This window comes from Alligator sinensis, unplaced genomic scaffold (assembly GCF_000455745.1).
Source record: "Alligator sinensis unplaced genomic scaffold, ASM45574v1 scaffold1530_1, whole genome shotgun sequence".
NCBI classification, from domain to species: domain Eukaryota; kingdom Metazoa; phylum Chordata; order Crocodylia; family Alligatoridae; genus Alligator; species Alligator sinensis.
Genome location: NW_005843280.1, coordinates 165,125 through 178,465, shown reverse-complemented (window position 1 = coordinate 178,465; position 13,341 = coordinate 165,125). Strand labels below are relative to the sequence as shown.

Genomic DNA, 13,341 nt, shown 5'->3' with positions numbered 1-13,341 from the left:
GCTCCTGGCCCGTCGGCAAGGGCAAGGACTCGCTGGTCTGGCTCTGCTCTCCCCGTCCGCCACCCCGCGCTGGTGCCGCCCTGCCCGCAGCCCGCCCCGGCCTCCGCAGGTGCGTCGCCAGCCCAGGCGGGTCCGGCCCCCCACCCGAAAGCGGTAGCGGGCGTCAGATGTCACCGCAGCGAACACAACTTTGTGTCGTGTGGAGCTGTGCAACATCTCGTTTGGTGGCAGCGCGGTATGAGCGCTTGTTCTGAGCGCAGGTCCTTTCCCCGGGGCCACTGCCAAGCTGTGACTTGGCGCTAAAGCCAGAACCCCCAAAGCCTCTGCAGACGTGATAAGTAGCCCAGTCAGCCAAGGAAGAAGAGTACCTGAACCAGACCAAATTACACAGAACAAGGCCTTAAATCCAACTTCCGTGTGATTGCATCTCTCTCCTACCACAGACCTTCGCATCGTCAGGTGTCTGCAGTCCGTGGTCAAAACACAACGTGTTTCTCTAACGTACGGGGTGGGCTGGAGGGCAAAGGTGAGGGGAACTGCACCAATTCCAGACCTGCTAGTCAGATGCGCCATCTCCCACCCCAGCTGGGGAGAATCTGTGTGGTGCTGCGCTACTTTGTGGGGGACCTTTGGGGTACGACAGGCAAGCTCAGGCCGCAGATTGGTCCCCTGCCTCTTAGTTGACTGAGTGCCCATAATTACAGGAATTGTAATGGGACCTGCCTTATCCATTTAAAGGGGAATCTTCAAGAGAACCGTAGCTGTGCCTTACTTCTGCACCCGAGCTTGCTAACGAGGTTCTGATCGCAGACTGGCTGCAGTCTCATCTCAGGAGAGGACCAACGATAATGAGCTGTTGGTAAGAACAGGAAACGGGAACTTAGAAGCTAAAACGGCATTGTTACACCAAGGAGCAGGCAAGCGAAGGGGTGGGGAGGCCTGCTAGAAACAGGCCTCGCTGAGCCTCAATTTTGCCGAAGCATTCTCAGCAGTGCTGTGCCAGAGCCTATCAACCCAGCCGCCTACAGGACGACACACATCCGTTCCACTCACAGAAAAGACGTGGAGAACAGGCCAGGCTGTCCACAGGACTCTTCCCAGCAGGCACCACGTGCCCCATCTGCCCAGGCAACAAGAACGCAAGTGTGCTCAGCTCAGTCCTCTTTCTCGGGTCCAGTGCTGAAACAGCCTCTGCTCACTGCGTGGGGCCCATGTCTAGCTTTATACCCTAACTCTGCTCACTGGTTGGGCAGTGGGTCGTGAGCCCTGGGCCTCCAAAATGGGGGAGGGCACTCCACGTCTTCTTCCCCATTGCCTACACTGCCCGCAAATGGGACCAGAGAGGTTCCTTTAAAACAGCGATTCTCATCCTGTTGGTTTTCTTCTTCAGTCATCTGTTTGAAAAAACATGCTTTCCTTACTGTGAGATACCAGAAGCTTTGTTGGCAAACTAGATGGGAAAACAAATAATAGTAATTGTAATTGTCAGAACAGGGATAATAGTAGTACTGTAGTAAAAGCTGTGTTATCCAGCATTTAACTAACTGGAATACTATTAACCAGAATTTCAGCAGCGGGGCACACACAGCACTGTGCCGTGCCACTTTGCTGCCTGTTGCGCTGCTTTCAGCAGCAGGACGCACACAGTGCCACACAGCTTTGCTGCCTGCTGAGCCACTTTCAGCAGTGGGATACACACAGTGCCACGTTGCGCCACTTGGCTGCCTGCTGCACGGCTCAGGGTACCCGTGCAGGGTATCTGAGTGTGCACGCCCCTTCCCCTTGTGGCAGCAGCCGGGCTGCCCTGGCGTTTGGGGTGGCTGACTATTATGGCATCCAATATGTTTTTTATTGGATCAAGAAGCAAAGGTGAAAAGCGAAAAAGAGTTGTGTTAACATTAACGCAGAAAATAGACATTTGTAGACGTCTAGAAAAAGGTGAGAACCGTAATGTTCTGATGAAAGAGTTCAATGTTGGATCGTCAACAATATATGATATCAAGGCTCAAAAGGAACAATTGCTCAAATTTGTCTCTAGTTCTGAGACTAGTAAAGCTGTTGAAAAACGCCGTACTCTACATAAGCCTAAATTAGAGCAGCTTGATAGTCTTTTATATGAATGGTTTTCACTAAAACGATCAGAGGGTGCCCCCATCTCTGGCCCAATGCTCACTGAAAAGGCAAAAGATTTCTACAAGCAAATGGATTTGACTGAACCCTGTGCGTTTTCGGCTGGATGGCTTTCATGTTTTAAACTTCGTCATGGCATTAGAAAGCTAGATGTGCCTGCTGAAATAAAATCGGCTGACCATGAAGCTGCTGAAAAATATTGTGTGTTTTTTAACAAATTAGTTGCTGAGCATGATCTATCTCCTGACCAAATCTACAATGCAGACAAAACTGGCCTATTTTGGCGATGTTTGCCAAATTCTGCCCTTGCTGGCGCAGGTGAATCGAGTGCTGCTGGTTTCAAGCAGAATAAAGACCGAATAACTGTGCTTACATGTGCTAATGCAGGAGGCACACACAAAGTGAAGCTCTTGGTGGTTGGAAAATGTAATCGTCCTAGAGCTTTTAAGGGTATTACACATTTACCTGTTGTTTACAAAGCCCAGAGTAATGCATGGATGAACAAAGGAATTTTTTATGACTGGTTTCATCATGTTTTTGTACCCTCAGTGAAAGAACATTTTAGAAAAATTGGAAAACCTCAAGAAAGTAAAGCTATTCTGTTATTAGACCATTGTCAAGCTCACCCTCCTGAATGTGAGTTAGTGTCAGGTAATATTTTTACCATCTTCCTTCCTGCCAATGTTACCTCACTGATTCAACCAATGGGCCAAGGCATTATCCAGAATATGAAATGTTATTACAGAAGAGATTTTCTGAGAAAGTTAATCAATCATGAAGGCACTATCCAGAACTTTCAATCTCTTTATAACATAAAAGATGCAGTTTTTAATGTGGCTTGTGCCTGGAATTCTGTAAAAAGTAAAACATTAAGGAATGCTTGGAGAAACTTGTGGCCTAGTGTTATGTTTGCAGAAGGGTCTTCTGATGAAGGCGACTTGGAAGGTTTTAATGTGAAACGTAGAAAAAATACAATAGCTCAAATTCTTGAAGTGGTAAAGGATGCTCCTTCTACAGACCCAGTCAATAAACTTGAAGGAAGTGAGATAGAAGAGTGGGTCGAAGCTGACAAGGAAGTTGAACATGTTTTTAATGATGCAGAAATAATAAAGTGTGTTGTGAATCCTGAAAAGTCTAAGGTCACTGAAAAAGACTCTGAAGAAGAAGACTTTAGTGAAGAGAAGAAAATATCTTGGGCTAGTGCTGCTTCACATATTGACAACTTCATTAAATTTGCTGAAAGGCAGAGTTGTTATTCTGCACAGGAGGTTATGCAGTTACACATTATTCACTCTGATTTCATGCAAAAAAAGCAAGCAGCAAGTAGGCAAGCTGATATCAGGGATTTCTTTAAAAAAGCTTCCAGGGCGTGTCATAAAGCCAGTACAGAATCAGTCCCATCACCATCACCTTCTACATCTGCAGTTGACGTTGATGGCTCTGAGGCACTGAAAGATCCCCAAGTGCCTCTTGGATCTTCAAAGAGGCAGTAAATTATGTACAGTAGTGTAAATAGTTTTGGTAAATAGTAAATAATTTTAGTGTAGTGTTAAGTGTACTGTACTTTTAAGTGATCTAGGTGTATGCCATGTGCTGCCAATAGTGTACTACATGCAATTTTAGTGTACTGTACTGTATGTCGCTGCCTCAGGATTTTTATTCACTCCAGTGCTACTTTACTACTACTTGAGTGGTGAATACTTGTATAATATTTTATTATTTATGCAGCATGTTATATTGTAATGTATTGTACATGAATTCTTTAAAAATTTGCACTATAAATATGGCACGGTCTTCTTTGCTAGGTATACTCTCAGATAACCAGAATTTTTAGATAACCAGCACCCATCCCTGCCCCGCCATTCCCCATTTATGCCGGATAACAAAGCTTTTGCTGTACTGACATTGCTTTCTGAAATTTGCTGAATGAAAGATGTAGGTTTCTTCCATGTGCTCCCCACCCTCAATAGCCTGCAGGGACATACAAGAAATAAGCTCCTGGGGTGGGAGAGTCTGGAAAACAGGGTGCAGCCCCAGAACTGAAGCCTGTACTACAAGGCCTTTTGCTTTCTTGCTACTGTCCAAAAACCAGGATGTCAGAGCCCACATTTCCTAGGCAGTGTGGGCTGCTCGGAAGTGCCTGTCAACCTAGCACAGAGGGGTGTGCGCAGTGCCCTGCTTCAGTCAAGGTCACTGGCAGCAGCAGGTAGCCCAACCCTGGGGGAGGCAGGGGGAGACTGGGGCATTCCAGGGTTGCTGAACCCTCACCCAACTTTGACCTCTGACCCCCTAACAGAGTGGGGAACCTACTTTCCCTCCAACCTCTTCAGTTGGTCAAGTAGCCAAGAGTGCCCATCAACAGACAAGCACTGAAGGAGGGACATGCAGCTACCCTTGATCACTGGCCAATGCAATAAGACTGTAATGTGGGCCCCTGCTCATGTCCTTTTCTTTTTCATGCCCTTGTGACAAGGTACATATAAGAGTTCACAGATTTTGTGGGAATCTGACAGGCCACACTCAGCACTTCTGCTACAACCTTGAACTTGCAAACTCTGGGCTGTCGACCACGTGTCTTGGTGCCCCTGCCACAGCAGTCCCCCTGCTCAGATGGCTCAGGTTTGCACAGGGGGTGGGATGTCACACAGATTTTCCAAGCAGCTCGAAGAGGCTGTGAGGTCTAGAGATATGGTAGTTATGGGGGACCTTAACTACCCAGACATATGCTGGGAGGAGCAGTCAGCTAGATCTAACTGCTCTCGCAGGTTCTTAACCTGTATTCAGGACCTCCACCTAACATAAGAGGTAAGGTGTCCCACCAGGGGCAACACCTTGCTCGACTTGGTGTTGGCCACAGGGGATGACCTGGTGGGGGACCTGCGGATTCAAGACAACTTAGGGGTCAGCAATCACCAAATGATTAAATTCACTATCCAGCGAAAGGCAGGCATTATAGATTCATAGATGTTAGTGTCGGAAGGGACCTCAATAGATTGAGTCCGACCCCCTGCATAAGCAGGACAGAGTGCTGGGTATAACTGACCCCCGCTGGAAATGAAGACCCCCAGGGTAGGGGAGAGCACCACCTCCCTTGGGAGCCCGTTCCAGACCCTGGCCACTCTAACTGTGAAAAAGTTCTTCCTAATGTCCAATCTAAATCTGCTCTCTGCTAGCTTGTGGCCATTATTTCTTGTAACCCCCGGGGGCGCCTTGGTGAATAAATACTCACCAATTCCCTTCTGTGCCCCCGTGATGAACTTATAGGCAGCCACAAGGTCGCCTCTCAACCTTCTCTTGCGGAGGCTGAAAAGGTCCAGTTTCTCTAGTCTCCCCTCGTAGGGCTTGGTCTTCAGGCCCTTAACCATACGAGTTAACCAAGAGTTAACCAAGAGTGGCCCTTCTCTGGACCCTCTCCAGGTTATCCGCATCCCTCTTGAAGTGCGGTGCCCAGAATTGCACGCAGTACTCCAACTGCGGTCCGACCAGCGCCCGATAGAGGGGAAGTATCACCTCCTTGGACCTATTCGTCATGCATCTGCTGACGCACGATAAAGTGCCATTGGCTTTTTTGATGGCTTTGTCACACTGCCGACTCATGTTCATCTTGGAGTCTACTAGGACTCCCAGATCCCTTTCCACTTCCATGCCACCCAGCAGGTCATTCCCTAGGCTGTAGGTGTGCTGGGATGTCACACCATGCCAGCAGGGCATGGGTGCTGAACTTTAAAAGAGGCTGACTTTAATAGACTCATGGGATTGGTTAGTAGGGTGCTAAGAGCTAAGAACTTAGATGTGTTGAGGGTCCAGGATGGGCAGACATTCCTCAAGGAAACCATTCTTTGGGCTCAGAGTGTGTCAATCCCATGGCAGAGGAAAGGGGGCCAGGGAGCTCCTTTGGCTAACCAGGGGCATCCAAGATACCCTAAGGGCAAAAAAAGAGGCATACAGGAAATGGAAGCTAGCAAAGAGGAGTATACTTCTTTGGCCCATATCTGCAGGAAGTCAGGAAGGCCAAGGCAATTCTAGAACTCGGGCTAGCATCAGGGATTGAGGACAATAAAAAGTCCTTCTTTAGGTACATAGGGAGCAAAAAGAGGGTGCGGGGTAGCATAGGACCCCTACAGGACGGGCAGGGGGGGCTTAGTGACAGAAAGCAGGGACAAGGCAGAGCTCTTCAATGACTTTTTTGCCTCTGTCTTCTTAAATGGAAATCTAGACGAACCCTCAACATACATCACAGACACCAACAAAGGGAACATCAGCCGACCAACGGTCAGTGCCAACACGGTAAAAAGACACTTGGAGGGACTGGACATATTCAAATCACCGGGACCAGAGGGTCTCCACCCACGGGTAATGAAGGAATTAGTGGGGGTCAGAGTTGATCCACTGGCAGGATATATGAGCGCTCATGGTGCTCAGGTCAGGTTCCGGAGGACTGGAAGAGGGCTAACGTCATCCCAGTCTTTAAGAAGGGAGGGAAGGAGGACCCAGGGTACTATAGACCAGTCAGCCTTACCTCTATCCGTGGGAAAATCCTAGAAAAAATTATCAAAGAGCACATTTGTGGGAGCCCGCTAGCTAATGTGATGTGGAGGGGTAACCAACATGGGTTTTTATCAGGTAGGTCCTGCCTGACTAACCTAGTTTCCTTTTATGACAAGGCCACCAAATGTTTAGTTTCAGGAGTCGAGGTGGATGTTCTCTATCTGGACTTCAAGAAGGCCTTTGACAAGGTATCCCATACCATCCTTATAAATAAACTGAGGGGATTTGCCTTGGATGATTACACGGTAGAATGGGTAGCAAATTGGCTCAAGGGTTGCACCCAGAGGGTGGTAGTGGGTCAGTGTCAACCTGGAAAGGTGTGGACAGTAGAGTCCCTCAGGGCTCAGTTCCTGGGCCAGTGCTGTTCAACATCTTCATCAGTGATCTGGATGACGGGGTGGGAAGCATCCTGTCCAAATTCATGGACAACACAAAACTATGGGGTGCTGCTAACACCCTGGAGAGGAGGAACCAGATCCAAGCCAACCTAGACAGGTTGGGGAAGTGGGCAGAGAGCAACAGGATGCAATTCAATAAGGACAAGTGCAAGGTGCTGCATCTAGGGAGGAAGAACTGCCATCATACCTACAGGCTGGGGGGCAACCCTCTCAGTGCCAGAGGCAGGAAAAGATCTTGGAGTCACAGTTGACTCCAGGATGAACATGAGTCGCCAATGTGATGAAGCAGTTGGCAGAGCCAATTGCACCTTGTTGTGCATCCGTAGGTGCTTCACAAACAGGTCCAGGGAAGTGATTCTCCCGCTCGATGTGGCACTGGTCAGACCGCAGCTGGCGTACTGTGTCCAGTTCTGGATGCTGCAGTTCAAGCGGGATGCAGACAACTTGGAGAGGGTCCAAAGAAGAGCCACTTGGCTGATTAGAGGCCTGCAGGGAAGGCCCTACGAGGAAAAGCTAAGGGACCTTAACCTCTTCAGCCTCTCCAAGAGAAGGCTGAGAGGGGACCTTGTGGCAGCGTACAAATTTATAAGCGGGGAGCAACAGAAAGTAGGCGATGATCTGTTTACCAGGGCACCCCCTGGAACGACAAGGAGCAACGGCCATAAGCTACTGGAGAGACGGTTTAGACTGGGCATTAGAAAAAAGTTCTTCACAGTCAAGGTTGCCAGAATCTGGAATGGGCTTCCCAGGGAGGTGGTGCTCGCCCCATCCTTGGGGGGGCTTCAAGAGGAGACTGGACAGGCACCTGGCTGGGATCACATGACCCCAGGGTTGGTGACTCTCTTCTTGCCTGCCAGGGACAGGGGGTCGGACTAGCTGGCCCACTGAGGTCCCTTCTGACTCTATGAATCTATGTCACCATGTAAACTTGAGTAGGGGGGAGCAGAAGGCAGCACACAGCTGGAAGTGCTCATTGTAAACCCATGACCACACAGGACTTCAGGGGGGGAGGGGGGAGGCAGCTCTGTGCATCCTCTTACACCAGTCCTCCAGCACATGCAGGAGACAGGGTGGGTACCCAGTGGAAGCACTAGGGAATAGGAGCACTGGGACAGAGGAGCTGCTTAAATCAGGAACAAGTAAAGGGGCAGGGGTATTTAAAAGGTGGTGATGGGAAAGGAGGACTGGGGTTGCAGGCAAATTCCGCCCTGTGTAGACTGAAGACCTGGTCAGTGCCTGACAGACCACACCGACTATTGCAGACTGTGGACTGACCAGAAGCCCAACTTATGAATGCCGTGTGGTTAAGCTACTATACAATCAACAAGCAATAAGCCTGCATTTACATCACAAGCAATAGCCTGGGAAAGTGGAATAAGAATCTGTTTCTCAAGCCTTTAATAGTAGACAAGACCAAGAACGAGTAACTGCTTTTGGAAATGTTGGGAAACAGTGGCTAGGACCAGTACCTGATGTTTGGTTTTGTGACCCTGTTGGAAATTAAAATAGGTCTAAACATCAGGGTAAAACAGTCACAACAGGCCAACAGGTGTTCCCAGGCAGGCAGTGAAAGAGATGAGCAGTGTTCCTCCCTTCCAGAGTTGTATTTTTCCCAGGGACACAGGCCCCAGGTCATTGGCATCTCCCAAGTACACAGGAAAATGAGTTCAGTCCCAAAGTTTCAGTGAAACACGTGTGCATGACACCTGTTGGAATATCAATTATAAAAACCCACATAGAAATATTAGGTGTAAACAGAGAGAAACTTTACAAAGACCTTTGCAAAGTAGAGACAACCTGCTATTACCCACCTTCTCCCTCCTGCATCTCCCCGGCTGGTAGAGGTGAGAATCTATATCATGCTGTGGCAGGTTGCTAGGTAGGCACAGAAAGAAGGGTTTGTTCTTATGCCTTGAGGTGTAATCAATAACGGGGCAGGTTATAGCCCTGTCTCTAGCCCAGATGTGGGCAAAATGTGGCCCACGGGCTGGATGCGGCCTGCCAGGCCATTCTATCCGGTCCGCAGGGCCCCTAAAATATTTAGAAAATTAATATTTATTTCCCCCTGGCTGCCTGTCATGTGGCCCTCAATGGCTTGCCAAAACTCAGTAAGTGGCCCTCCCCACAAAATAATTGCCCACCCCTGCTCTAGCCTCTTTATCTGATTTGGGGGGCAGTAATCCTTTACCTGCTAAGAGGGACTGGAGCATCACTAGGAAATGTCATGGTGTCTTCATTTCATGTATAAAAAGGGTAATCATCAGGGACCCAGATTTTCCACTCGCCATAAAAAACCGAGAGTTTGACATTTTAAGGAACCTACCCCCCAAGCAGGTTTTCTCATTTCTCAGTTCCACCCTGCAAGGCGCTTGGAGGAGCAGGAGGGGGATGGTCAGGAAGAAGCGCCATGTGAGCATGTACACATATGCATGCCCACCTGCAGCCTGGAGAGCAGCTCCCCACAGGTAAGTCAGGTGCGGGGGCGGGGGGAATTGTGGCCCCTGTAGCAAGGGAGGGAGAGAGTTGGGCAGGGCTGGGGCTGCTGCAGTGCATGGGGCTTGGGGCCTCAATGCACAGCTGCAGGGCCTGGGCAGGGAGTGTCAGGGGGATCTGACTCCCACCACTGCACACAGTCTCGGGAGGTAATGGGGGGCATGTGCCCCCAAGATTTGTGTGCAAAGTCAGGGCGGGCTGCCCACTGCTGGCTTGGTCCTCCCACCTTGCTGGCCTCTCCCCAGGGCCTCTGTGGCTCAGTGGGCAAGATCCAGCACAGCAGGGCAGTCCAGGGCAGGGAAGCTCAGTGCCACCACCACAAGCCCTGCACCACTGTAGCAAGGTGCCCCCTGCCTGCCAGGCAGCAGTTGGGGTGGTAGCACTGAGTTGTGTCCTTTGCTGCTGCTGGGTGGGCACGGGGTGCCTCACCATGGTAGCATGGGACTAGCAGTGGTGGCACTGATCTTCCCCACTCAGCCCTGCTCTCTACTGGGCTGCAGAGACCCCAGGGGAATGGCAGCAGACGGAGGTGCCCAAGCCCACAGCCCAAGCTCACAGGGGTCTTCCACAGGCTCTGCTCAGGCCGTGCCACCCGTGAAAAGGAGAGCTGTGCTGCACTCCCTGCTTGGGCCACAGCAGCCACCACCGGCCACATCCAGCAGCTGGGCTCAGGTGCTGCTGTGGGGGTCAGCGGACTGCGGATCTGGGTCCCTGGTCCAGTAACCGTGGCAGCTGGCAGGAGTTGGGGGGCATGGCACTGGCAGGGCTGAACGGGCTGTTGTTGGCAATTGCGGGGCAGTGGCAGGGCCAGGGGGCTGTGGGTGGGAAGTGAGGAGTACGGGAATGGCCACGCATTTGTGGGCGGAGAGTGAGTGGCACCAGCAGAGCCGGGAGTCACCTTCTATGGCCAGGTGACCTATCACCTGGACAAGGGAGAAGAGATTGATGTCATATATCTTGACTTTTAAAAAGCCTTTGATCTGGTGTCCTGTGCTCTCCTCATGGAAAAATTGGCCAACTATGGCCTCAGCTACATCACAGTCCAATGGCTGGGGAATTGGCTCCAAGGTCAGACCCAGAGAGTGGTAATAGACAGAAGTAAATCATCGTGGTGCGCTGTGACCAGTGGGGTCACCCAGCACTCCGTCCTTGGGCCTATACCCTTTAACAGTGTAACCCGGGCGGTACTCCAAAAGGTACCCTCTCTCCAATTGAAGGGATCAGAGCAGGTGCACAAGCGCTGTGGGAGGTGTAGGGATTCTCCTCCCCCTTTACAGCAAAGCCAGACCACCACTGGGGACTTAACCATATACCTTTTAATGAGGGAACATAACAGGCATAATCAGGGGGTATAGTGCACACTACAATGCCCCAAGGGGCAGGATTCAACAAAGGTTAGACACTTACAATCATTGGCAAAAGACAGGGTTAACAAAATATAAAACACAAAACACAAACAGCAGAGCAAACAATACTGGTTGGGGAAATATAAAAAAGGCACAAAATACAAAATGTCAAAGGACAAAGAAATATAGGGCCTGGGTCACCTGGAGGGGGAGAAAACACAATGGCTCCTGTCTACTGCAAGAGGAGTTTCTCCTTGTTAGCTCACTCACCCCAAGTCACCAAAGCTGGGACATGAACTCAGATCTCCCACATGGCAGGCAAGAACACTGCTCCAAGCTGCTGGAGCCCCGGCCTCATGTTGAGCTGCCTGGCCTCTCATTGGAGGAGCTGGAAGCCAAGCTGGGACTCCTCAGGTCGCTGCTCAAATCCTCCTGCTGGCCACAGCCTCTCGTAGGGGGGGATCCTGGAGCCCAGCAGGACGCCACTCTTGCCGGCCACACACCGCGCTGCTGAGGATCCAACTGCTGCCTGCAGGTCCTGCTCCTTCAGGCTCTTCTGGGGCAACTTCTCCCGCCCTGCTGGCTCAGCTCTTGCCAGCTCTTCAAAGCTCCTTCCTCGTAGTCCCTCGCTGCTCTCTCCCTGAGTCAGCCGTGCTGCCCCTTTTATCCCCCTCCAGGTGGCCCAAGGGGCCAATCAGGGGACATGAGGGTTGAATCTCTGGGCCTGATTGTGAGGAAAGGGAATCCCAAGTCCTCCAATCATCTTTTGCCCTTTCAAAACCCCTGGGCTAGGGCACTGCCAGCTAGCCTGTCACAACAGCTTTATTAATGATGTAGACATTGGTATGAGAAGCGGACTGGCCAAGTTGGCTGATGACACCAAACTTTGGGGTAAAGCTTCTACACCTGAGAATAGGCTGGTAATCTAGGCTGACCTAGACAAGCTCAGAAAATGGGAGGATGAAAACCTGATGATATTCAACACAGAAAAGTGCAAGGTACTCCATCTTGGGGAAAAAACCCAGCAGCATGCTTATAGGCTCGGCAGTGCTACACTTGCTAGCACCATGGCCGAAAGGGACTTGGGGGTCATGATTGACCACAAGATGAATATGAGCCACCAAAGCAATGTTGCAGCTGGTAAAGTGAGCAAAACTCTGGCTTGCATCCATAGATGCTTCTCAAGTAAATCCCAGGATGTCATCCTCCTGCTGTACTCGGCCTTAGTGAGGCCGCAGCTGGAGTGCTACCTCCAGTTCTGGGCTCCACAATTTAAAAAGGATGTGGAAAAGCTTGAGAGAGTCCAGAGGAGAGCCATGTGCATGATCAGAGGGCAGGAGAACAAGCCCTATGATAAGAGGCTGAGAGCCATGGGACTCTTCAGCTTCGAACAGCTCAGGCTCAGGGAATCTGGTGGCTGCCTATAAGTATATAAGGGGTGTACATCAGGATCTGGGAGACCGCCTGTTCACCAGAGTGCCCCAAGGTATGACAAGGCCAAATGGTTATAAACTTCTCCAAGACTGTTTCAGGCTGTAAGGAAAAACTTCTTTACTGTCTGAGCCCCGAAGGCCTGGAATAGACTGCCTCCAGAGGTGGTGCAAGCACCTAGTCTGGATTCCTTTAAGAAACATTTGGATGTTTATCTTGCCGGGATCCTTTGACCCCAGGTGACTTCCTGCCCCTGGGGCAGGGTGCTGGACTCAGTGATATTCCAAGGTCCCTTCCAGCCCTAATGTCTAGGAAATCTAGGAAATCTATGGGTTTGTCGGTGGGGAGACGGACACCAGCAGGGCTGTAGGTGGAGCATGAGGTGCAGGGGCAGTGATAAGGGGGCTGCAGGTGGGAAGTGAAGGGCACCAGCAGGGCTGGGGGGGGGCTTTGGGAGAATAGTGAGGGGCACCATCAGGGAAGGAGGCTATAGCTTGGGAGAAAGAGGCAATGGCATAGGCAGGGAACCAGCATATCATGGCTACTCAGCACCACAAAGCCATGCGGGGGGACAGATGCAGCTGGACCCATGTCCTGGTGACCGAAGGGGTCAGGGAGAGCTCTGATATACCATGATAAAAAAAACCCAAAACCAAACGTACAAATATTTAGAAGTTATTGCAGATTTCCCTCACTTTATGCTGTACATGCATTCCTGGAAAACAGTGCATAACTTGCATTTGCATAAAGGGAAGCTACTGTACAATGTAACAAATAAGGATACATTCCAAGACCTCGACTGTACTGACCCCCAGGCCCATTTCTACCACTTTTACAAGACAATTTTGGTACTCGCCAACAACAGACAGTACACACAAGCACAGGGCACTATCATAATGGGGATGGCAACTACGGAAACATAGATGCATAGATGCTAGGGTCAGAAGGGACCTCAACAGATCATTGTGTCTGACCCCCTGCCCTGGGCAGGAAAG

At 50.4% G+C, this 13,341-nt stretch overlaps 1 protein-coding gene and 1 long non-coding RNA gene across 2 annotated transcripts in view; one reads left to right on the top strand and one right to left on the bottom strand.

The window, feature by feature from the left end:
- LOC112548567 (jerky protein homolog) lies at positions 1-3,905 on the top strand. The gene is made up of 2 exons (XM_025194721.1): positions 1-109; positions 739-3,905. The coding sequence occupies exon 2, from the start codon at positions 1,830-1,832 to the stop codon at positions 3,621-3,623; it is 1,794 nt and encodes a 597-aa protein (XP_025050506.1). The 5' UTR covers positions 1-109; positions 739-1,829; the 3' UTR covers positions 3,624-3,905.
- The window catches only part of LOC102374203, a 40,230-nt gene that overhangs the window by 16,347 nt on the left and 10,542 nt on the right, over positions 1-13,341 (bottom strand). The window lies entirely within an intron of this gene.